General features: G+C 44.2%; 2 protein-coding genes across 2 annotated transcripts; one reads left to right on the top strand and one right to left on the bottom strand.

Annotated features, from left to right (window-relative positions):
* Nucleotides 1-659: 659 nt before the first annotated feature.
* tnrc6ba (trinucleotide repeat containing adaptor 6Ba) lies at nt 660-20,479 on the bottom strand. The gene is made up of 21 exons (XM_030776067.1): nt 20,240-20,479; nt 15,334-15,421; nt 15,075-15,096; nt 14,472-14,828; nt 11,120-14,020; nt 9,739-9,903; nt 8,911-9,095; nt 8,658-8,729; nt 8,144-8,350; nt 7,401-7,526; nt 6,284-6,481; nt 5,804-5,923; nt 5,006-5,195; nt 4,573-4,725; nt 4,062-4,229; nt 3,725-3,868; nt 3,488-3,580; nt 3,050-3,265; nt 2,705-2,775; nt 2,206-2,345; nt 660-2,035 (listed from the first exon to the last, which is right to left on the bottom strand). The coding sequence occupies exons 2-21, from the start codon at nt 15,388-15,390 to the stop codon at nt 1,462-1,464; spliced, it is 6,159 nt and encodes a 2,052-aa protein (XP_030631927.1). The 5' UTR covers nt 15,391-15,421; nt 20,240-20,479; the 3' UTR covers nt 660-1,461.
* Nucleotides 20,480-21,828: 1,349 nt separating this feature from the next.
* On the top strand, nt 21,829-24,084 carry LOC115812622 (probable endonuclease 4). Its single transcript, XM_030775107.1, has 7 exons — nt 21,829-22,009; nt 22,317-22,526; nt 22,952-23,131; nt 23,301-23,432; nt 23,545-23,649; nt 23,796-23,925; nt 24,027-24,084. The coding sequence occupies exons 1-7, from the start codon at nt 21,829-21,831 to the stop codon at nt 24,082-24,084; spliced, it is 996 nt and encodes a 331-aa protein (XP_030630967.1).
* Nucleotides 24,085-24,088: the final 4 nt, after the last annotated feature.

Here is a 24,088-nt window from a genome sequence, read left to right as displayed (position 1 = left end):
CACGTAGACATCAAACACCTGAAGTAAGCTGTCACACACGCGCACACACACACGCATTTATTCACCTCCCTGACCAGCACAGACATAAGCAAACACACAGCACGCTTGTTAGTTTTCAGTCTCTCACCAACACATAGTCCACGGATGCCACACGCAAACACTCGAAATAGGTTCTCCTCCAAAATGGTCTTCTCTCATGCACACACACACACACACACAGGCAGAAAGGGCACCTTGTACAGCTAAATAACATCCAAATGATCAGTCATTATGACAACAGACTTGATTAAGAAAAAAAAAAGAAAGAAAGAGGTGAAAAAAAAAACAAAAAACGAGGTCAGCATTTCCTGAAGGAAAAAAAGACATCTCTGGATTACACTGTTCCACATTTAAAACAAAGAAACTGAAAAAAACAAAAAAAACAAGGTACAGTTTGTCAAAACATCAGAACAGTGTGTCTGGGTAAATGTGTTTGATTCTGTCTGAAAATGGGACTTGTAACATTATGAATCGCCTTGTGTGTTCAACACCAACGTAGAACATCCATATGATGCATATTTTTACTTTCTTTTTTTTTTTTTTTTTTAATTTCTTTTTTTTTTTTTTTATGATTTTTTTTTTTTTTTTTACAGTGCATGCCTGAGTGATACTGTCTCAGTATGCAAGTGTGATCTCTATAAACTCAAGATTTAGGATTCATCCAGTTGAGTCTGTGTCCAAGTCCAACTGTTTTCACTTTTTTTTTTTTTTTTCCTGTTCAAGTCTTGCTGCTGAAGTCTTCATTTAAGGGTAAAACTTGTGTAGTTGTATATGCACATGTACGTACGTATTTCAGCAGTGCTGCTCTGCGTACTACTGACACTCGCTGTGTTCCAAACTTAACACTGTACTGAACTGCGTGTGTCACTTTTGATAATGTGGTACAGAGTTTGGAACACGGGCGCGTTGTCCGACACGTTTGACAGTGTGTAAACATGAAGCCAGTGTTGTCTGTAAGCATTTTTGCAATGTCTCAACTGAGTATTCATCAGAATATTTAATGCATTTTGGTAAGTAAATGTATTTGTAAAAAAATATTTTGAGTTCGTCAGCATTTGCGTGAGTATTTTTGACCATTGAGTGTTCACTGAAATTTATGTGTATAATCCTACAGGTTTTGTCACAGTAACTGGAATTACTAATTATGTGTCCATACGCAGACTTAATTTCTGTCAAGCCACCATGTATTGGCATGTATGTGAACGTCTGTATGAATCACTATCAATGAATGTACTTTTGAAGGTACTTATATGCCTGTTTCTATATAACTGCCAGTATACAGATGAGTGCTTATCATAATATTCATGTTTATATTTTGCAATATGTGCGTGTGTGAGAATGTGAGTGTGTATGTGTTGTGTGTGTGTGTGTGTGTGTGTGTGTGTGTGTGTGTGTTTGGGTTTAAGTGAGTGGATGGTTCAGTCAGATGGAGTCAGCCCCTCCTCCAAGCAGGTCTCCTGGCAGCAGTGCTCCAGGACTGCTCATCTGGTGACGGTCCTCCATGGCTGGAGACCCCCAAAGGCTGCTGCCAGAGTACCCTGGAGTCATGCCCCTCCACAACCCTTGCCTGCCAGGTTCTATGCCCCCAGCACTGCCGCCCACACCACCTCCCCCCACACCATTGCTGCTCCATTGGGCGAAAATACTGAGGCTTGGCCCCTGGGCGGAGGCAGGGTCTGGGGAGTTACCGGTACCGTCCAAACTCTGCCAGCTGGAGCCTGAAGGCCCTGCTCCTCCCCCGTTGTTGTTTCCTCCTGTCGTGGAGTTTCCACCTCCGGCCCGCTCCCTCTCGCCTCCGGGGGCGCTCCCAGCACTGCTGGTGCCGACCGGACCCGACCCTGATGACCCCTGCCCGCTTCCCGTCCCCGAGACGGCTCCGCTCGCCCCAGTTCCGCCGCCGCTCGCGCCCCCCCCTGCCTGGGAATGTGCAAAATAGCGAGCCACTTCCTCTTCGCTCACGAACTCGGCCAGTATTGTGGTGTTTCCCAAAACACACCTTGTGAAAAAGAAAAAGAAAAAACAAACAAACAAAGATTCTAAGTCTGAACTGATTTCAGATAACGCACAGACCGCAGCTTTCTCACTTTATAATCACACCTGTGACCTCTTAACCACACTGACTGAAGGATGATCTTTCTGTGAGTCTGCGTTTGGGAAGAAACTTACATGTGTAGTGCACTCTGGGCCTTCGCTGCTTCTTGTCGGGAGCTGTAACGAATCAGAGCGCTGCCCTGGGTCAGACCAAGGTGGAAGGTCAGCAGAGGACCATGCTGCATACAGATAGTTCTCAGAGTGGAACCATCAATCTGAGGAGACCAAAGCCAGATAAAAAGTGATTGTAGAGGGTGAAAACTGCAATGACACTTTCATTTTTTCCTATTAATTTCCTATTTCATAACCCTCAAAAATGAAGATGTGAAATTGAAAAAACCTGACCGAAACAAAATAAAAATTATACGAACAATAGTTCTACTTATGTGTGAACTGCGAGATTTGACTGGGGTAGAAAGTCCTACCACAGACCACAGATCAAGTCTATGGAGCATATATGTGGTTACATGTATGGTTAAGGACCAATAGTGACATGGAACATACAAACGTCAGTTACCAGTCTGTTTTAGTTCTGTTCAGCACAGTGCAGAAGGTGAAAAATGCTATTCTGTACCTGAGGAGTGAGATTACTTAGCACCAGCCAGCAGCTTCCTCTAGAGGCACCACCATCACTCCATGCCGAGCCTGTTACACAACACATGCACAGACGTCACTCACTCTCTTTCTAAGTCTACATCCACTCACAGAGACACATGAATGAGCCTTTCACATACACTTAGCCTCAGCTGGCTATAACAGAAAAATACAATAAAACATTTGTTCCGTCTCAGACTTTCACTCGTAGTCTATCAGATTACAGGCCATTCAAAGACATTCAGGAGTATTTAGAGCTATATTACATCATGTCAAAATGCTGACTAGCTATTTTCAAGATCCAAACTTCAAACCGTGACATTACCAGGCCCGTATCTGGTTTCCTGGCTGCCGCCAGAGCCACCCCAACCCCTGGCCAATCGTGGACCTCCTCCCGCCCACGGGGAGAGGGAAGATGACTTCTGATTCGTCAGACCAGGCGGTGGGCGTGGCAGCTGAGAGCTGTTGCGATTTGCCTTCCAGGGCTTGTTGTGTCCTATGGGCTCAGGGGGCCAGCTGGGCTTGTACTCGTTGTACTTAGCTGTGGGTACGGTACAATAAAGTGTAGGAGATAAATCACACTGCCTTACAGCAACACATACGGAGGGAGAGACAAACCAGTTAAGGTTGTAGTCACGGAACACTCAAGTGACTCTCCAAACTACAGCAGAAGTAAGTCTATTCAAAGGAAAACCCTACATAAGACATAACACAGAAGAAAATAGGGAAAAACAGCAGGATTTTGAGTTACGAGTCCGATTACCTGGGTTGTGTGCATTGTTGAGGGGGCTCTCTGAGGCACTGTAGGGCCAGGCACCGGGTGAAGGCAGCAAGGTGTTCAGGGAGGGGTTTGATTCTGAATCACAGAAAAACAGATGGGTATAAACCACACTTCCAAGGACACAGCCTGAGAACTGTTGTTGTTTTAACGTTTTCTTGTTTTAAACACTGCATGATGAGTCAGCCCTCAGGAATTAAAACAGATGTCAAGTGTTTGTACCTGTGTTATCTCTTAGCAACTGGTGATCACTGTCGTTGAGGCTTGACACTCCAGATGAGCCTAGCATACTCCCTGGGGTCATATAGGGATCAGATTCAGGATCAACACTCTGAATTCCCTTCCAAGGCACCCCCGGCTGGAATTCTGCGGAAAGCAAGCCAAAAAATAACATCTCAGTCAAGTCTGGGAAAAATAAGGTGACACAAGTAAGCACTGGCCTGTCAGGTGATATGACAGTCAGTACATCTCTAGACAAATGCACACTAATGCAAGATTGGGTCATCTTCGTTCCATCTCCTATGGAATTCCAGACGCTTCCGAATGAGTCCGTGTTTACCTGGCGGCCAGCTAGAAGTGCCACTCTTGGTCCCCATCTTGTTTCCAGGAGTTCTGTGCCAGTTATCATTGGAACCTTGGGGAGGTACACCCAAACCATCCCCACCTAGCAGCTCAAACTGGGAGTATGGGGAGCTGCCCCTAGCCTTCATTGGAGCAGCAATGGGACCTGTAGATGGAATGATTTAATATCAGCATGACACATACTGCAGATGCAGGCACCACCATCCACAGTAAAAAGGCGAAGCCGCATTGTTGCCACAAAATAACCTTGTATCTGACATACAGTAAAGTGGAAAGGCATCAGATACAAGTGTGGAGTGTGCACTGTTCTGTGCCCTCTCTGTGTAGTTTCTGGATTCTATAAGAGCACATTGGCCATGCCTTTGTTCCTTTTCTGCTGGTAGCAGTGACATGAAAAACTGCCTTCATTTTTTTTTTTTTTTTTACCATAAACACAGCTTCACACAGCAATTTCCCTGTCAAACCTGACCTCATCAGAGAGAACCAACCATTTTTGTGCAGTGTGCTGTCAGGAGGGGAGGGGGCTGGAGAATGCCCTTCCATCATCCACTTGAAGCGAGACTGCTGTCCTCCGCTTTCCTTAGGACCCCCGACCATCGAGCCCAGCTCCAGGCCAGACAGATTTACCCCAGAGCTGAACCCTGAGAGGAGAGAGACGGAAGACGACCCCATTCAAACGACCACAGGAGAACAACTGTTCATGGGTTTTTCTTTAAATACATATTAAAACAGATGAAAAGTAATTTCCATTTTGAGGGGGGGGGGGGGGTACGATATCACAACAAATCTGGTCACACCAGTCTCACACATACAGACAGAACTGCACGACACACATGTTGCACTACTCGTAATGGTGGCTTGCGTGAAAGCAGTTACAGTTTGTATTATGTTTTAAAATACAAATCTGACCTTGAAACTCACCAGAGTATGTCCCTTGTGTTTTTGAATGCAGGTCAGCCACAGATCCCCCGAGGCCAGGATGAGAGAGCGTGTCAGACATGGGCATTTTTGGGCCACCCAGGTGGGAGGGGGAGAGTTTTGAGCCCCCACCGGTACTTCCAACCTGCTGCTGCTGTCTTTGCTGCTGTAGAACAGCCATGATCCTGGCAAGCTGAAGACCAGGAAAAGCACAGATTAATTATACTCCAATCAAGCCACAGTAAATCACATGCTTGTTTTTCCATTGGCTGCTGCTGCTGCTGCTGCTGCTGCTTCTACCCACACGAATGCCACTGACCAACGCTGACTGACTATCAGGCTAACCTCTGTATTACAGCCAATGCGATTGCTACTTGCTACATTTTGTAAATGTGTTGCAAGCTACAGTGTCAGAACGAAGGAGATCTTAGATGCAGTGTGGAGTTCATGCTCATGGCTTCCTACGCAGTTTCAGTTACGTTTACATGTATTCTTTTTACAGGCGCTTTTAGCCGAAGCAGCTTCAAAGACAACACCCATGTTCTCTGATTCCTAGCGACATTTCTTACTAGATCATGACACCGTGCCCTGCCCACAGCTTTTAAGTAACATGCTACAAAAATCAACAGACCAAACGGCTACAACTCAACTAAAAAAAACCCCAAAAACAAAGCAGAGGTCGTCATAATAACATTGTGCTTGGATCTGTAACGAAAACAATTTGGCTGATGAAGAAATTCTAGACCATATCAATCGTAGCAATGTCGTAACTGTACTGAAGTCTTTCCAAAAGGGACGTACCTGCTGAGGATCTGCCTGTTGCCGCATGTTCTGAGTGAACTTCCTCTGGTTTTGTAAGAGTTGCTGCTGCTGCTGCTGCTGCTGCTGCTGCGGTTGCTGCTGTAGAAGTAGTTGACAGGCCTTGAGACGGGAAGAACGTTTAAGAAAATGTCAGATTACACTAACAGCCCTAAGGCCCTTAAAATGCTAAAACAAAACAAAAACAAAAAAAACACAAAAAAAAAAACACTGACTCATGATTTTTTTTTTTGAGTGAATACATCTTTTACTTTCACCACCATCACTACCACCACCATCATCAAAGGTGTGGCTGTGCAACGGGAGAATGACAAACAGAGCTATAACTCATCAGTCACGTGAGGTCAAGCTCAGTCTTGTGTTATTACAGAAAGTGCACCCCCACCCCCCCCCCCCACTCAGAGATTTTAATTGACGCCCACATCCATTGGAAAACGGCAACTGCAGCGTATGGATACTCACTAACTGGAACTGGATGTGAGGGGGGTAGATGCTGCTGAGCATGGCAATGTGCTGTGGGGACAGCTGAGGGGGGAAAACCCCTCCACCCACTCCTCCGACCCCGCCCACTCCCCCGACTCCGCCCACTCCACCGACTCCTCCGACTCCACCCACTCCACCGCTGGGAGGGGGCATCTGCTTCAGCACAGAACCTGGCACCTGGGGACCAGCAACAGTGTCTGTCTTAGCTTTTCAACACAAATTAGCTGCTTTCTCATCAACTGCTCTGTGCAGGTACTTGTATATCTTACAGAAAGTGCAAAATCAGTTTTACTTCCTGTGACGGAGTTCAAGGTCATTACTTTTCTTTCACTTAGCTCAGTGACAGACATCCCTCCTCCTGGGAATCTACCTTGCTGTACAACTTTGTTTACCCTCCACCAAACACATTTGATTTAGATGAAGTTCTTGAGTAGCATCTGTGTGCTATAACAATGCGTGCATCATTAGGGTGGCTGTCAAGGGTAAACCCCCAGGAACAGGGCAGGTTAAAACTAGCTTAAAAGAAATCCCTTAAAGAAGGTCCCTTTCAAACTCAAATCAACCAATTGTCCTGGTACATGAATCATGGAGGTGCATTTTAATCTGTATGTTTTGGTTCAGCAATCTCTTGGAATGCACCCTTTCACACAGTAAACCAATATGACCAACTCTACCAGATATGGACTTGCAAAGAATTCACCCAATTTTCAAACAGATATTACCTCTTCATGCTTATTTGCTAATACTTTCACTGCCTGGTCCTGCAAGATCTCTTTTAGATCAGAATAGAGCTATACTTAGCAGATCTCAAGACCAGAAAAAAAAATCCAAGAATTTTATCCAGTAACCCATAGAAAATGAGGACAATGTTAAACAATTCACTGTACTTGTAAAGTGTGGGCAGCATGCAATGATTACACGTATAAATAAATTATAATAAGCAAAGCTATGACTGGATGTGTGAACCTACACTACATGGAGTAGATTCACCTTAATCCTAAAAGATACATCAGTACTACAGCAGTGTAACAATCTATTGAACAGACAAGTTAACTGTAGCAATAAAGGGCAATTGGCTAATATGCTAATAAAGTACCTGCGGTGACAGGAACTGATGAGGCACTTGCGCTCGTATCCCCGGGGACAGGTTTATGGGTGGCACACCGGGTTGGTGTCTGGATGGTGCCATTCCAGCCCCGCTTCCTAACATATGACCACCCGTCTGAGAGAGCAGGGAGAGAAATAAAATGAATACACGTGTGACTTCTCCAATTTCGAGTAAGAAAAAACAGAAAACAGAAAACAGAAAAGGTGAAAAGGACATTAAAAGGAGAGGAGAGCGAATCAGATCAAAAGGGAAAACATACAGGTGACTGACAGCGATATCAGCAGTAGGCGAATAGGAACTTTGACAGGCAACATCTGAAGGGGTCGTGGGTCAAAGGGAATGTGAGATGAGCTAAGAGAGATACAGTGATACAGCCTTACTTGTCTAGGGGGGTTAGGGTGGTTGTAGAGGGGAGAGGGCTTGAAGACAGTGGGCGGAGAGTATGGAGAACAAGGCCCCTCCTCCCCAAGGCACCCATCCTGATTGGTGAAAGGCAAGGTCTGCTGATCACAGCAACAGCCAGTCGAAGCAGACATGGCCCAAAACGGGGTTAATAAAGTGGGGGAAATAGGTGTAGAAGGAAGGGAGAGGCAAGGGAATCGAAGAGAAAAAAAAAAAAAAAAACCCAGAGAGAGGAAAGGTAAACAGAGATACAGAGGGTGCTCAGTTAGTGACACAAAAGGCTGCTTCGCAGAAAATCTTGCACCACTGAAGACCTGAGATGTAACTACCTTGTCATAGTAAGGCCCAGGTTCACCAGGACCCACATCTTTGGAACTGGCCGAACGGAAGACTGTTCCCCCTCCCCCTACTCGTCCACCTTTGCGCATCTCTCCGTTGTAGTCGTTCAAACCGACCCCGCGCTTGTCTCCGTCAAGTTTCTTGTCCTGAGGAGGGCCAGGGGCCAAATCCAGGGGCCGCCCACTGGGATCCTCTCCCTGGAGGAAGGAAAAAATAAATAAATAAATAAGAACTTCTCCCCGAGTTGGCCACATCAATATGAATGCAGTGATGGAAACATCAGTTAAGGATGCTGAGGGATGTGTAACATCAGAATGAGCAATTCTCACTAAACTTGTTTTGTTTTTTTTTCAATCTGCACTCATTTCATTTTAATGCTGCTCTTATCGGTCAAAAAAAATGACTGATTCATGCACTCTAACAAAATAAAATTCTTATTACTAGCATTTCAATGGCTCATTCCAAACACACAATCTAATTCCTTTACCACTTAAAAGTACTTACCAGAAGTCCCATGTTTGAGAACTGTCTAGTCATAGGGTTCATCCATGAATCTCCACCACTCTTAATGGACCCCTAAAGAGCAATCACACAACAGTTCTTATTTCCCTGATACTTCATGTAACCTTGGAAATATCAATTATTCCTGCCTCAGCAATCTGTGTATTTAAACACTGTCCGGTTCCACCTGGAAACAAAATTAAAAAAAATACAACCCTGGTCCAGTACACAAAAAGAAATCTTAAGGTCGACATACTTTGTTGCCCTTCTTGCCTCCATGACCTTGGCCCCAACCCCCAGAGTTATAGGAGGAGCTGCTGCCTTGAGAACCAGTACTGCTCCACACACCACCACCTTCCTCTTCCTCTTCCCAGCTGGAGTGACGTGACGCACTGACAGAGCCCTCTCCCTCACCCCAGCCTTCTTGCATAGACTTTGAACCTGCAGATCGAAGAATGTGCACAATTATCAACAGCCCAAACAATTAGTTCCATTCATCTGCGGTTTGAAATCCGGCCCTCTTCTCCTTTTTTTTATTTTTTGGAGTTACGACAGAAGCAACACTCTAAGGCACAAAACAATCCTCATATGCTAGGCAGAACACTCTGTAGTCAGACCTTCCTAAGAAAACAGTCAGTCGAGCTTGCGCTACAGTTGCTAGGTTAGCAAAACAAACAATCTCCCCAAAACTTGGTGTTCTAGTTATAGCTAGCATGCAATGAATGCTCCCCAGACAAATACATAATACTACTCAAACACTTCCAAGTACATTTGCACATGCAAGTGCGGTCATAGTATTTCACTCTTGAGTTATGAAACGCTTCAAAATCATACACGGTCAAAATCAGTTTATCCTTGAAAACTACTACATTTCAGTCCTACTCTTAAAAGCCAGGAACATGGCGATGACAAAACTCACCTACTCCTGCCACTGAGCTAACTTAGTCCCGCCATAATGACTGCGTAGTAGCATCTTATCAGAATTCATTTAATATTTATCTAACAGCAATAAATAAACAAACCACAAAATATGAAGACATCTTCCCTTTCAAAATCATAGTTACTTGACAGAAAATCTTCTTACCAGATTTGATGGGATTTGGGGAAGGGTTTCCCCAGCCTGAGGACTTCCCAGTATCTTCTGGTTCACCCCAACCCATCGGGGTCTCACTGGGTTTTCCCCAGGCTGCAGTGCCGTTGTCCACACATGGGCTGGACGGAGAACTGTTACCTCCCCATCCAGAGGGAGCTAAGAAATAAAGGTCCAAATGGTACAATATTTAAATTTCAGTACCTCAATTTCCTTGACTATCTTAAAATAAGAACGTTTCTATTGATCTCAAATGAGGACAAGAAAGGGATTTAAAAAAATATCTGAATATCAGTATCTACTGATCAACCCTTAAATTATTTCTTTTAAGCTTTCAAGCATGTCTTTTCATTACTTTCAACCACAATACCTTACTCCCAATCAGCAATTAATTAATTTAAACAAAAATTACATTTAGTCAAAGCTTTGAACCGGTTCAAGGAATGAAAACAAAAACCAGAAACAATCGATACTTCACTAGGAACAAAAATGAAACCAGACACTTTGTATTTCTTGTTCTGTAACTGAGACACTTATCTGAAATAATGCTAACCGGTTAATAATGTTACTTTTTCATTCTTTTATTTATTATAACAAATTTTCTGCTTGCAATAACTATGGTGCAGAGTTTTCTCCCTGTCTTCCTCTGAACATCACTCATGTCCTCGGATAGCGGACATATAGTTACCGGCGGTAGCCCATGATATAGCATGAAAGTGAAATGTGGTGTGGTCTCCCTATTTGCAACCAGAGGAGGTACATATTATGCTATGCATGTTATAAAATGTTGATCTTAGACATCAGCTTCATCAATGTTTGATAGATAGGCTACCATGTAAAGAGAACTAATGTTGGAAATAGCTAGCTAGCTCCAATTAGGCTAAACATAATGTGCACCCTATAGCAAATTAGCAAGCTTGTTAACTGCGGTGTTAAAATGACACAGTTTCTCATGACCGGGAGGCCACAGTGGATTTTGGCCCGAGGACAGATTGGACTACAGTGCTCCTAGTTAGTGATGCAATGCATTTTTATAATGTTTTGTGACATTAACGATAGAGACTATAGAGTAGGATATCTATCAATATCAATAGATGTTTTTATACCATCTGAAAGATACATATTGTCATCTCACACAGCCCTACGTGGAACGTTATTAACCGGTATTTCATTTGGTTCTAACTGGTTCAGGAACAATTTTAAGGTGGAACGCGAAACCGGAAACGTTCAAATATCGATTCTGCTCGGAACATACCGATTGAAAAAAAATTCGTGTTTGAAGCCCTGAATTCAGTACCACCCAGGACAGAATATCTCTATAACACACTGAGCCCCACCCTCCAAAAGCACTCTGAGGAAATATTATTTATCCTACCTATTCCAGGGCCTTTGTTGGATGAATGTGCAAGGTTCACATCCCTGTTCCCGAGGCCTGCAGGCTGCCTTCCAAGTGACTGCTGTGGCAGAGATTGAGGTCCCTGCTGTTGAGGCTGGGACGGTACATGCATTTGGGACTGCGTTTGCCCATTCTTGTCCCACAGGTTCACGCTCTTGTAGTTGTAGCTGCTGGGGTCACCCCATGCAGATGTTCCATCATCTATCTCCAACTTTCTACTTATGGACTGTGGAGAAGGCTCTTCCCAACCACTGGGCTCTGAGCCTTCACCAGGACCACCAGGCATTTGGGGGATGGGCCCTGAGGTCCACCCTGAACTTTGGCTCTGAGCTGGAGCAACTGCTTGTCTTCCCCAGCCCCCTTGCATCGCCCCAGGGTCCAGCGACTGAGACTGCTGGGGCTGTGATTGTTGCTGCTGATGTGCCGGGCCCTTCAGTGAGGCCATCTGGCTGTTTGGCATCTGTGAAGGGTGCATTCTCCCTCCCCATCCCTGATGAGGTTTGCCACCCATATCTCCCCCTCCAGCTCCACCTCCTGTACCGCCAGCTCCCCATGCTCTCCTTGGGGCACCTTCATCCCAATTGCCCCATGTACCAACCTCTGAATCACCGCTTGTACCTCCCCCACTGCCCTTTCCATCCCCCCAACCCCCACTTGATCTGGACTCTCGTTCATTACCCCATTCATTACCACCTTTCTGCCCCCAGCCAGTTCCATCCCTGCCCATATCCTTCCAAGCTCCAGTCCCTTTTTCCTCCTGATCATCCCCCCAGCCACTTCCTCCTCCTCCTGTTGGAGTACCCTGTTGTCGGAAATCTCCCCATCCACTTGACCCTACCCTTCGCTCTCGCCACTCCGGTCCCTCACTGTCCCACCCTTTCCCTTGGTTGTCGGGTGAAGCCGTCTCTCCCCAGGACCCAGATGGCTTCCCCTGTCCTCCGGCCGAATGACTCAAGACACCTGCTCCACCTCCAGATTGTGAGACGCCAGGATTTTGGATGTTGCAGCCAGCAGGAGGGGGGCCTCGAGCAGGCAAAGAAACATTGGTGCTTTTACTGCTGTTGTCCCAGCCTTCCCCAGAGGACACAGCTGATGGTCCAGGGATTGGGTTTGAGCTCTGAGATGCACCCAAGAGCGCAGATGATGATGATGGATCAGTAGTCGATGAGCTAGTAGAGTATGATGGAGCAAGGTTCGGCGCATTCATGGCTGAAGATGCTGAAGTGGAGGAACTTGCAGCTGCTGAACCACTACCTCCCCTATCATCCAAATCCCAAGCAACATTCTGCCGAATCTGAGTCTGCCCCCATCCGGAGTTGGACAGTACTCTGGGATCAAGATCAGAGCGACTGAGCAGGTTCTGTAAGGCCACTTCAGGACTGGGAGGCTGGTGGGAGCGGTGGTGGCCGTGGTGCTGATTATGAGGGCCACTGCCACTTCTGGAGTTCCCTCCACCACTAGAGGATGAAGTACCTCCACCTCCTCTGCTCCCTTGACCTCCCCACTCACTTGTGTCTCCTCCATCCACAATTCCTTTCTGATTGTCCCAAGCTCTTGAAGTCATAGTTGAAGCCGTGGAGGAGGAGGATGCTGGAGGATTGCTAACACTTCCACCACTACTGCTACTGCTGTTACTACTTGAGCCGTCCCCACCTCCACCAACAAGACTGCTAACACCACTGACACCACCAGAACTACCCCAATCCCCAACCGGCAGCTGGTCCCCACCTCCCCCACCCCATGCTCCCTGAGATACCCCGGGGGCTTGACCACTGCCCCCACTTCCTGTGCCCCATGCACTATTTCCCCCTACAGACACTTCCCTGTCCTCCTGACCACTGTAACCCCACGCGCTTCCCCCTTCAGCAGTGACAGAGCTTGCCCCAGCTCCATCTTCCCAAGCATCAGTACTAGAGGCACCCGTTTTTGAATTTGAGGGGAAATGCTGAGTTCCCCATGATGATGAGGTGGTGGCAGAGGAAAAAGGAGTGGAGAGATCTCCTCCCCCTGTACCTCCACAGTCCATTTTGCCCCCCTCAATCATTCCTGCGTTTTTTGGTCCTGCTCCAGTCTCCAGTGCTGCGCCACCCCACTCCCCACAGGATGGTTCTCTGTCTCTGGATTGCATTTGGTGAAGTTGGTGCTGATGAGAGGCTTGATTCACAGAAATAGAGGTGTGACCCATAGAAGGGTTGTTGGCAGACAACGATGTTGAGCTTTGGAGGGAAGAGGGGCCACCCTCTGTTGTAGCCACCCCAGCCCCATCCTGAACCAGGGCTGGCCAGGCAGAGGGATTGGCATTGGGGTTGAAGTTGGCATCTGGAATCCCACAGCTAACACCAAGAGAGCCATCAGAGCTCCCTGGGAGAGGGGAGGCTTTGGATATGGAGGGCACTGACCCTACCGCTACTGCATTTCCTCCTGTGACTCCCTGGGAAGATGAGCCCCATACAACACTACCAGGCTGCATACATTCATTAGGTGAAGAGGAGGAGGAGGGTGGTGAGGGGCTACCAGAATTGACACCTTTCCCTCCACCAGATCCACCTCCGACCACTTTCGGCTGCTGCTGCTGGAGGTGCCTTTCGCCCCACGAGGCACTGCAGTTCGGCAACCCGCTACCATCCGTTCCCCCAGTGACCGCCGTCTCTCCAGCCCTTGCCCCGTCTCCAGCAGCAATGCTAGGCCACTCCTCCAGGTCCGACCCATCCACTATCACCTTCTCCCTGCCCTGAGAGAGGGGCTGGCTGCCAGAGCTTGCCCCCCACGTGGAATTTGCATAATTTGAAGAAGTAGTAGTAGAAGAAGCAGCGATTGATGAGGAGGATGATGTGTGGGGCAGTGAGGGAGCAGTTGGACCCACAGAGCCCTGGCTGGAATCTGCATGAATTTAATAAAAACAGGACATGGATGAATGACTGTCCCTGCAAAGTTACTCTTCTATTCAGTAATCATTTAACAGTTCTATACTTCCAAGACATTTTGTTGTTATTCACAAAAAACTACATTACATACAGTTAGCTAAAAATGCAACCAGTTAAGCCTTTAAATGAAATTTAAACTTCCAAAAGACAAAAACATGTTAATATGTATTTATATAAACTGTGATTCTCCATATAGGCTACATCATTCAAAGCAGAAACTGTCAAGTTAGACCAGTAATGCTATTACAACAGTGCCTGAAAGAAAAACAGAACCTTATTCTTTGAGCTGATCATGTCTACCATTTGCTGAAAATACTGATTCCCCTATGAGCATTACCTTTGGTAAGCTACTCAACACTACATAATGCAACTGAAATTCACGCCAAAAGCACAAAGGTAACACTGACCCTCACCTGAGGAAGCAGCCACTGTTGCATTGGGGCTATCACCCCCGCTGTTGCCTCCCCCCAGCAGCATGGAGGACAGTGGTGGCTGGCCCCTCTTCAGTAGCACTTTGTGGTCCTGCTGGGTACGGAATCGAGGGGGCACTTCACGGGGCATGTAGCGCTGGGGGGCCTGGGTGCTGGGGGAGGGCTGTCCGTTGGCCACCGCCGGCCGCTTAGCATTGTTCCCACCCTGAGGGGGACCGCCAGCAGCCGCGGTGGCAATGGATGGGGTCGCAGGAGGGACGGGGCCAGGGCTGGGGGACGCCGAGTTGGGAGTGGCAGGAGAGTGGGCAGATGGGGGCTTGGTCAATTCTGGCACTGCATAATGAAAGATTCAGGAACAAAACAGAGCAAATTCCTGTAAAACTAATGATACACTGAGGCCAGGCATCTAAATGTTAAAGACACAAAGTACTCTTCCATGATATCTTACCATGACACCATAAATCCACCCATCAAAACCATTCAGACTTGATGTGAAGGAACTAACTTACTCTGAATGGCAACCCCACCCATGACTAGGTTAAAGTGAAACAATGGAAGTGAAATGATTACTTGGCATACCTTTGTTTTTTTGCTCGGCCACCTGAAATGAAATAACGCAAAAAGGACATGAACAAAGACGTGGATAATAACAAAACACCAAAGATGTTAAAATAGACACAACACAGAAGACAGAATACTGCTACAAAAATTAAGTGATACGAAAGACAATCAATGAAGAATTGATCTGTGTGTCCCTCTTTCACACGTTAATAGGCAAGCCACAAATACCTGCAGCAAATTTAAAGATGTGTACGGTTCAATGTAGACCAGTCTTTACCTTCTGAGAGGTTTCCCTTTTCCTTTTTTCTTCCTTCTTCCTTTTCTTGTCTTCCATGAACTGCTGTTCCCTTTCCTGATGACCCTTTCTGAGGGAGAAAATGAACGATCAACAAAAATGTCCATCCACTACAGCTTAAAATGACTTTAATGTGCTGTTTATTGTGCCACTTTTTCACAGGACAACATATTTCATGACATGAAATGAAAATATTTCCAGTTAAGACTTGATTACCTAGTGACATTCACTAATAACTGAACAATACCACCATGGTTAGTTAAGCCAGCTCAAAAACTCTGACAATTTGCTTTTCATGATTAGCCGGAAAAAGTCAATTACGGTTCGTTAAATGATGTCTTGTTATTCTTCTTTCCATCCTCTCATGCCTAATTTTCTAAAAGCATCTCCTCCTACAAATTTCGAGCTAAACCAGCCAATCTCTTCCTGGAGTCTGGAGTCTTGCTGGTTTTTGTCTTTACCTCATGTTGCCCAATACCAATTAGATGCTGAAACAGGCATGTGCACTCCTCAGGCAACTGGTAATCATGAAGAAAGCAGGAGTTTGTACCTCCTTTACTGGGGTTGAGGGATGCTGAGTTTGACAAAAAAAAAAACTCTGCACATGCCTGAGGTCTATATTGAAGTTAGACCTACTTACTGTTACTTTTCTAAGTGACACTTTGATCTGTTTTGGGGCAATGTGACATTTTGTAGCAAAAAGAAAAAAATCCTATACTTCAACAATGGAATGCTAAAAGGGCCATTCTGGAATGCTGCCTCAGTGATGATTCGAAAGGTTCTAAAACTATTAAAACTGCACAGCTCCTCACAGCCTATTCAACCTCAGACAGCAAAGACACAAATACAGAAAACACACTATTTACAAACACCATATACACATCTGCACTGGGCATTTCAAGGAAAAATACTATTCGATATACACCAAGAACTATTCAACCATTCTTCAAAGATCACCAGTTTGCACTGTAGGTTTCACAAATAACAAAATACATAACCTTTTGGCACATCAGCACCACATTATCATAAGTATCAGGACTTAGGGCTAGGGTTAGATTGTGCAATAAACTGTGTATTTCGTTATTTGTGAAATCTCTACTAAAGTATAGCTCCACAAGATGCTCCACATTCCTCATTTTAACGCAGCTGGCAGGGTGCTCTTCCGATATTTCCCCTCTAAAATAACACGTAGCCTAAAATTACGACTTTATTCTCGCAATAGCCTATTATGACTTTTTTTCTCTGGAATTATGATTTTATTCTCCCAATATTATGACTTTATTATCGCAACATTACGACCTTATTCTCGAAATCTCAGAATTTTATTTTCCTAAATGTGGCCCTAATACTCCATCGTATCACTGCATCTCATTTTTGTTTATTTTCCCAAAGGAGTTCCACACAACTTTTTGACGGCCGTAGTAGTTTTCAGCTTTACACGTTCCTCCTGTTTCGACAGTTGCACAATCTCACAGCACCACACACGTTTTACTAGCACCCTGGTAGAAATGTGTTCTTTTTCTTCTTCTTTTGCTGTTTAATCGTGGTTGGAAAACAGCTTTTTGGTGCATTACCACCACGTTCTGGCGGTAGTAACGCGTTACTTACTACCAGGCAGCAGTAAAAACAAGGGAAATATATTTTTTAATACAACAGTTGCATAAACTATTCGATTTTTTTATCATTTAATGACTATTCGAAAATCACGACCCATCCCTAACCTGCACATACACTACTGTACTCAGTCAATGCCCTAGCTCTTAAAATACTGAAATTCTGAAACCCATTAACTCGTAAACATGCTCACACGCCATATATATAAAATGGACACATATCCACATCCACTTATTAAACACAGCATACCCACTAAATGCAAGACAGACACACACAGAATTCACCTACTGCAAAAGTCACCAAATTCATTATAAATGGCATACACAGACATTTCCAGATCCCATTCCCAGGTCCTGTACTAAGACACTTGATTCAAGGCTGTGATTATCTGAACCAGGTGTGTTAGAGCAGGGGGAGGTCTAAAATGTGCAGAGCTGTGGGTCCTTCAGAGCAGGACTGAAAATCACTGCACCCCACCTACCAAACATAATGTACGCAACATAAACACACAACACACACCACGCATACGTCTAGGCATACTCACACACACACACACACACACACACACACACACATACATACATAACACAAAGCATTCAGAAAACACAACAAGCGCAGTGTACCCTTAATATGCCACACACAATACATGTTACACACATCACATATAGACCACACAAAAAAACTGAACCAACAGAACATATAAAATACACGCAACATACACTAGATGATGCGTAAAGAACACACGAAATCTGCAATACACACTCACACTGCAGCATCGAGGCTACTGCTGCAGTTAAGAAAACAAATGTGTGATTCAAATATTCATCGCCTGCCAGGGGAGAAGACATCTGTGAACGTAAAAGCCTTAAACTGGTCTCTAAAAGCAGCGTGTTTATAAAAATGTTTGTGTCTACTGCATACGGCAGCGAAGTCTAAATCATCCCTAAACTTTAACTGAAGAAAACATAACGCAACAACACTTAGACAAATGGTCTATCTGGTTTCTATTGGTAGGTTGTGTTAGCAGGCTTGCTTGCTACCTCTCAGTAACTAGGTAGCGAGCCAAACATTCAGAGCACTGAAAAAGCCTGCATTAACTTATTAGGTTTCAACATTTGAAGCATTGTTCACTGTATTCTTCAGTAAAATCGTTTCATAAATACCAGTGGTTTACCGCTGATAATGCATGAGCAGACCAGATGAGTATAACTCAACCCAACCACTCAGGTGCTATATAATGTTAACTATCATGTAAAAAATATTACCTAATTAATGTTGGACCCCACCAAACAGCCAACACGACACACAACTACAAAAACTCTAATTACCATCAGCACATCATTGGCACAATGAAGTATCACAAATAAAGGTCCTACAACACCTATTACCATTGCAATTATGAAGGTTTGAAAAACTGCTGAAGCTGTAAAAAGGCTTGTCTTTTTTTAGGCCAACATTCATTCACAAGCATTCATTTCCAGTTGTTTCTATTTCTTCTCATGTCCCAATTTCCTAAACGAATCTCCTCCTACAGTTTTCAAGTTAGCAACACCAAATTTGGCAAAAAAAAAAAAAAAAAAGGAAAAGAAAGAAAAAGAAAACATCCAAGCCATTCTGAAGCTAACTGCTGTTACTTTTTCAAAGTGATATCTCAAACTGTTCTGTAGCAGACAACTTAGAAACAAAAATTTCCCATGTACTTGTACTGATAGAATGTTCCAAATTCAAACTTCTACCACACTCCAATCCAGCAGATGATTTCACAGTGCTAGTTCTGTAACGCAACATATTCCTATTTTGATTAAATGCATTTCCAAAATACACTACAAACAGTCATATGAACACCATATATGCCACAAACACACAGTAGACACGCAATAAACACTTAGCCTACACTAAATACTCAATAATCATAACAAACCAGATACACACTAGGAACACATACACAGATGCTGCATACATACTGCATACACAACACAATCCAATCTTAATACTAGTTTAAACTAGTTTAAACTATGCTCTCCACAATCACCTCTAGCAAGACTGCACAATAACTTTCACTTTTACAGACTGGGCTCCCTCGAGTTAACTTGAAGCTTGGCCACAAACTTTCACAAGTTTGTTCAAGACAAAGTTTATATACTTTGGTAATGGTCTTTGGGTGGTCCTCTTAATCCATTTACCATCAGAAGAATACAAATGCAAAGATTAACTGGCTTGTTAAACAGGCACATCTAATAGACGGCCGCCATCCCATTAAGTAGTACCTAGCTACAGCCCTTGCTACCAGCTGTCTTAGAAGATAACTACGACACTCATTTAGCTATGCTTGCTAGATACTTTGCAAAATAACATTTGTTTGTACCCGCCCCATTCAGACACTTTAGTCCGCTGTTAACCAGTAAAAATCTATGGACGAACAGTCACGAAAGGAACATTCAAGATACCCAAATCATGGGAACGTTAGAATTAAAGCTATTGAAACTTGCAAGGGCCCAATTCTGAATCGCGAGATAGAACCTATGCGACTACCATTCCATTCACCCGCCCATTCTATTTTTTTTGCGTGCAACACGTAACTCAACGGTAAGGCAGCACGCAAACCAGCAAGTTAATTTCAACAGTCGTTTGAATCGACTGCACAAATTCAACGCTACATACATGTGGAAAGGGGGTTGATTGTATTCTTTCAAGAAGATGTTGAAATATTAACGTTTGTAGGCGCGACCTGCAGCTCATGCTCACTGGATGCGTACCTTGCTAGCAACCTTAGCACACCATCTTCTGGCGGCTAACTGCTTATCCTACTGCTTAATTTTGCCCCTTACGCTAATTCCAGCCCGACCACTAGCTGAAAGAAAACATCCAGTTCATGAGTAAGGATGTAAAATACAAAGATGAAGCTGTCTTTCTGAAATCATGTATTGCATCGACTCCCAACAAGAGATAACCCGATTGCAGGGATTCGAGACTAATAACAACTGCCCTTCAATGCAAATACTTACTCTGGGTGTTAGCTATGGATAACTTACAGCTATAAAGCTTGTCTTTTCATAGGCTAACCCATCCAGCTAGCAAGCATTCTGTCAATACAGGCTGGTTCAATGTAGCTTAACAGCAAGCTAAAATGACATATATGTCGACGAAATTTTCCATCCTTGGGTGTTTAAAACTGACTAAACTAACATAGAACACGCAAATCCTTTAGAAATGCAAGCCAGCACGGTTGAAGCATTAGGACAATACAAAAAACGCATATCAGCAAGACACTTACCTCAGGAATTACATGAATTGTAACTAGCTAGGTAGCTAGCTACAGCTAAAGTGCTTCAGTGCGAAATTCTAGCTTTTGAGGCATTCGAGGCTATTTGAAACACAAAATTCCTCACAAGCAATAACTATGCAGCTACTGAAGAAAACACTCCTTCTAAAATGAAAGTTACTATATTTGTAATACGAGAAATGTAAACCTAAATGAAGATTCTTCGTTTTAAAGCGCTGAAAAGTCAGTTGCTTGACGGTCGGCCATTTTACTGCTCGGTATGAATTGTGTGTCTTGCCAGCTAACTCTGACGGAAGCAGGGTAAAGGAGATTTTTGACCTTCGATATTTAAAGTTTACCGACAGTGAACATATGATTATTGATTTTAAACAATTTAGGTTTCTACTAACTGTTATATGCACCGCAATGATTTTTCCCTTGTTGTCTACGAAAAACGCTGGTGAATATTTTGGGGGTTTTTTTCACTCATGCCATGGCTATGAAACTGTATTGCAATCCAAACAATGACGTCATATTTCAAAAACGAATGACCATAATACTGTACAGCTACATCAAAATAAATGCGTGAAAGGTCTCCACTGAACTGTTATGACCTTTCGTTGCCCTCTTGCTCAAGGCGTATTGCAGTGTTTTAAAATATGGGAGTTGCTTTCTAAGATACATTTTATCCATGCATATTGCATTGATGTATCGTGCAATTGACGTTTAACGGCACCGCTTTTCTATAATTAATGGTGCTATAAGTGAATTATAAGAATATTTTCTTGAACTACTTAACCACATGGCAGGAGGCTCCATGACCCAGTGTGGCATTTCATATTGCCTAATTTGCTCGGCAATTCATCTTTTATGCAATTCATCTATGTTACTCATAGTTTTATTTAATTTTGTGGAATAGGGCATTAAACGAAAGACTTCGATCCAGTTTTTATACTTTTATATCAACTATTGTGCTTTTAAAGTGTTCTACCGTTTTCGACTTTTAAACTTATATTTTTTTCTACACGGATATTAGAATTTGACAGTTCAATGAGATGTTTCATCTCATAGAACTAATGAAATATTAACGATTTCGACTGTCGACCAAGTACATCCAAACATCATCTGTGGAGTTTTCTCTTTCCATTTCTAACTAAGGAAACGGCATTTCTCCTCTACGTACCTGAAAACAGTTCCGTTTACCTAATAGTGCACGTGTGGTTTAACGCCTCGCTGCGGCGCTGTTCGACTTTTCTTTGATACAACCAGAGCAATCCTTGATATGTAAGTTTGTTCCTTGGTACTGGTAGTTTTTCAACAAAGCACGCTGTGTTATCGTTTGCGGCTACGAATGGGTCATTTTGCACAATAGCGTGTTAAGGTATTTGCAAAATATAGAATAATGTGGGACAACGTTTGGTACGTCGATCGAGCGTTACTGACCACATAAGGGAGAGGAGACGTTTTTTCAGTAGCTAGCTGATTGTGTGTCCTTACCACAAGTAGTTTACAGTGTAAATTCTGAAATTCGAATACATCTAGAGATTACACAATTAAGTTACAGCGGTGACCGTGATTTGTCGTTGGCCCAAGTCTGAAATATGGGTCGACGCGCCCGCGGAGGGCGAAAAAGAGAGGCAAAGGAAGTTGCTACGAAGGAAGAGGAGCGAGATGAATCAGGAGCCGGAGAACCCTCCAGTGAACAAGTCACAGACGTGCGCAGGAAAAGGAGTAAAACCAAAGGGCAGAAAAAGTACATTGGAGCTCATGTTTCAATATCAGGTACATGTTGGCTGTACAGACTAGCTGGCGTCTTTATTAGCAGTTTCCCCTGCTGTCTGACTCTTGAGGAATGCTCTCACAAGAAATGTTTTGGGGTCTGCTCAACTTGTCAACCAGAAATTGTGTTTTCTTCATTATTTATGTTGGTATGCAAGTTTTAGGTAAAAATCTGAATCTTATTTATAGATCACTATGAGAGCTATCAAATGATCATAACCTCATTTTTAAATATAGCAACAAATATTGAATCGGAGAATTATGGCATTAGGGAGTTTAATTGTTTTGTCCCTTATGGTTTTCATTTTAGGAGGGATATGGAAAGCAGTTGAAGCAAGTGTGGAAATGGGTGGGCGCAGTTTTGCCCTTTTCTTAGGTTCCCAGCGCTCTTGGCAAAGGCCTGCCCTCGATAAAACTGCTGCAGTCAAATTCCAGGAGGCCTGTTCTCTACATGGCTTTGATCCAGCTCACATCCTGCCACATGGATCCTATCTGATGAATTGTGGCTCGCCGAAAGAAGGTTTATGGATGATTTAATACATATTATGTTTACAGACATGGAAGATTGATAGAGGTAGTTCTTCCGCTTTCTTTGCCCTTTAAGGAGCTTTTCTATGCCCCTTATTGCTCCCCCTTTTTCACACATCCTGAAGCTCAAGTAAATCCACTGTGCAACTGAGACTCTTCAAGTGTAGCAGGTTTCGCTTGCTTGATTTTTAGAGCAACAGATCACCGTAGCCAATAAATCTAAAGAAAATTTATATTCAAGATTGTAACTGGTACATGCCAGTTTGCTCATATGTCAGTTGTTCTTGTACATGCAGTTCCCAGGGAACTTGTCAGAATTGTTAACGCAGTGGTATCTATAAATATAATATTTGTTCGACCAACTAGATAGCTGAGATATATTTATTTATTTATTTATTGGATTTGTTGTGATTATAGATGTGTTTGAGAAAAGCCAGGCCATGTTGGTTGATGAGCTGAATCGCTGCAGCATGCTGGGACTTAGTCAGTTTAACTTTCATCCTGGAGCATCTATGGGTTTAACCACAGAGCAGTGCCTGGACAAGATTGCTCAAGCTATCAACCACGCACACCAGCAAACTCCTGCCGTCATTACCGGTAAACCTGACCCTTAGGGTACAAAGACAAGACCCAGTTGAACATGGAGTGTTTTATGAGTATGACACATGAAGGAATGCTGTCTCTCTGCTGCTGTAACACTCACGTCTGTCTGCGTGTCTTGCTCTCTGACCGTCTCTCTGTTTTGTGTCTTTCTTTCAAACGGTAGTGCTAGAGAACATGAGTGGTCAGGGCAGCACAGTGGGCGGACAGTTCGGCGAGCTTAAGGGCATAGTCGACCGAGTCCGAGACAAGACGCGTGTCGCGGTGTGTCTGGACACGTGCCACGCCTTTGCTGCAGGTGAGGGAAAGAGAACAGAGCGAACAATCAACACGTGTTCGGGGCATTCAACATTTTCTATTCGTTGCACGGAGCGCATGAAACTAGCATCGCCCTTTGTGTCTCTGTGAAGGCTATGACCTCTCTGCCGCGGGAGGGGTGAAGTCGGTGCTAGAGGAGTTCGACCGGGTGGTTGGTCTGCCTTACCTCAGAGCTATCCATCTCAATGATTCAAAAGGTGGTCTCGTGTTTCAGTTTCATCAAGGCAGTAGCTGCCCTAAAAAAACTTGAAATGTTTATTAGAAGGCTGTTGCTGTGGAAATGATAAAATAACTTTACTCTGAATTTTTTGTTTTCCCGTCAATCGGGATGGTTTCCTCGCAGGAAAATTGGGCTGTCATCTGGACAGGCATGAAGACATAGGGCGCGGCGAGATCGGCCTGTCTGCCTTCCGTGACATCGTAAACGAACCTCGACTAGACAACATTCCCCTCATCTTAGAGACGCCAGGACGGTGAGTGTCATCGAAGAGCAATTCCTTTGCACGTACAACCAGTGCGACGCGGCCACCTCTATGGTGGTGTCTACTGTTCTTTTTTGTCTTCCCTTCCACAGCCCAGGGTTTGAGTATGCAGAGCAAATAGAACTGCTCTATTCTCTGTGTGAGAGCTAAACAA

This window comes from Chanos chanos, chromosome 5 (genome assembly GCF_902362185.1).
Source record: "Chanos chanos chromosome 5, fChaCha1.1, whole genome shotgun sequence".
NCBI lineage: Eukaryota > Metazoa > Chordata > Actinopteri > Gonorynchiformes > Chanidae > Chanos > Chanos chanos.
Note: the sequence above shows the minus strand (reverse complement) of the source record. Positions and strands in the feature narration are given on the sequence as shown.

Coding starts and splice junctions, on each gene's coding strand:
- tnrc6ba (XM_030776067.1), bottom strand. CDS start 15,390: ATGGAAGACAAGAAAAGGAAGAAGGAAGAAAAAAGGAAAAGGGAAACC. Junction 3,581..3,724: donor GTTGCTAAGAGATAACACAG/GTACAAACACTT, acceptor TCTGTGATTCAG/AATCAAACCCCTCCCTGAAC. Junction 2,036..2,205: donor GCCCAGAGTGCACTACACAT/GTAAGTTTCTTC, acceptor CTTTTTCACAAG/GTGTGTTTTGGGAAACACCA.
- LOC115812622 (XM_030775107.1), top strand. CDS start 21,829: ATGGGTCGACGCGCCCGCGGAGGGCGAAAAAGAGAGGCAAAGGAAGTT. Junction 23,650..23,795: donor CCATCTCAATGATTCAAAAG/GTGGTCTCGTGT, acceptor GTTTCCTCGCAG/GAAAATTGGGCTGTCATCTG. Junction 23,926..24,026: donor ATCTTAGAGACGCCAGGACG/GTGAGTGTCATC, acceptor TCCCTTCCACAG/CCCAGGGTTTGAGTATGCAG.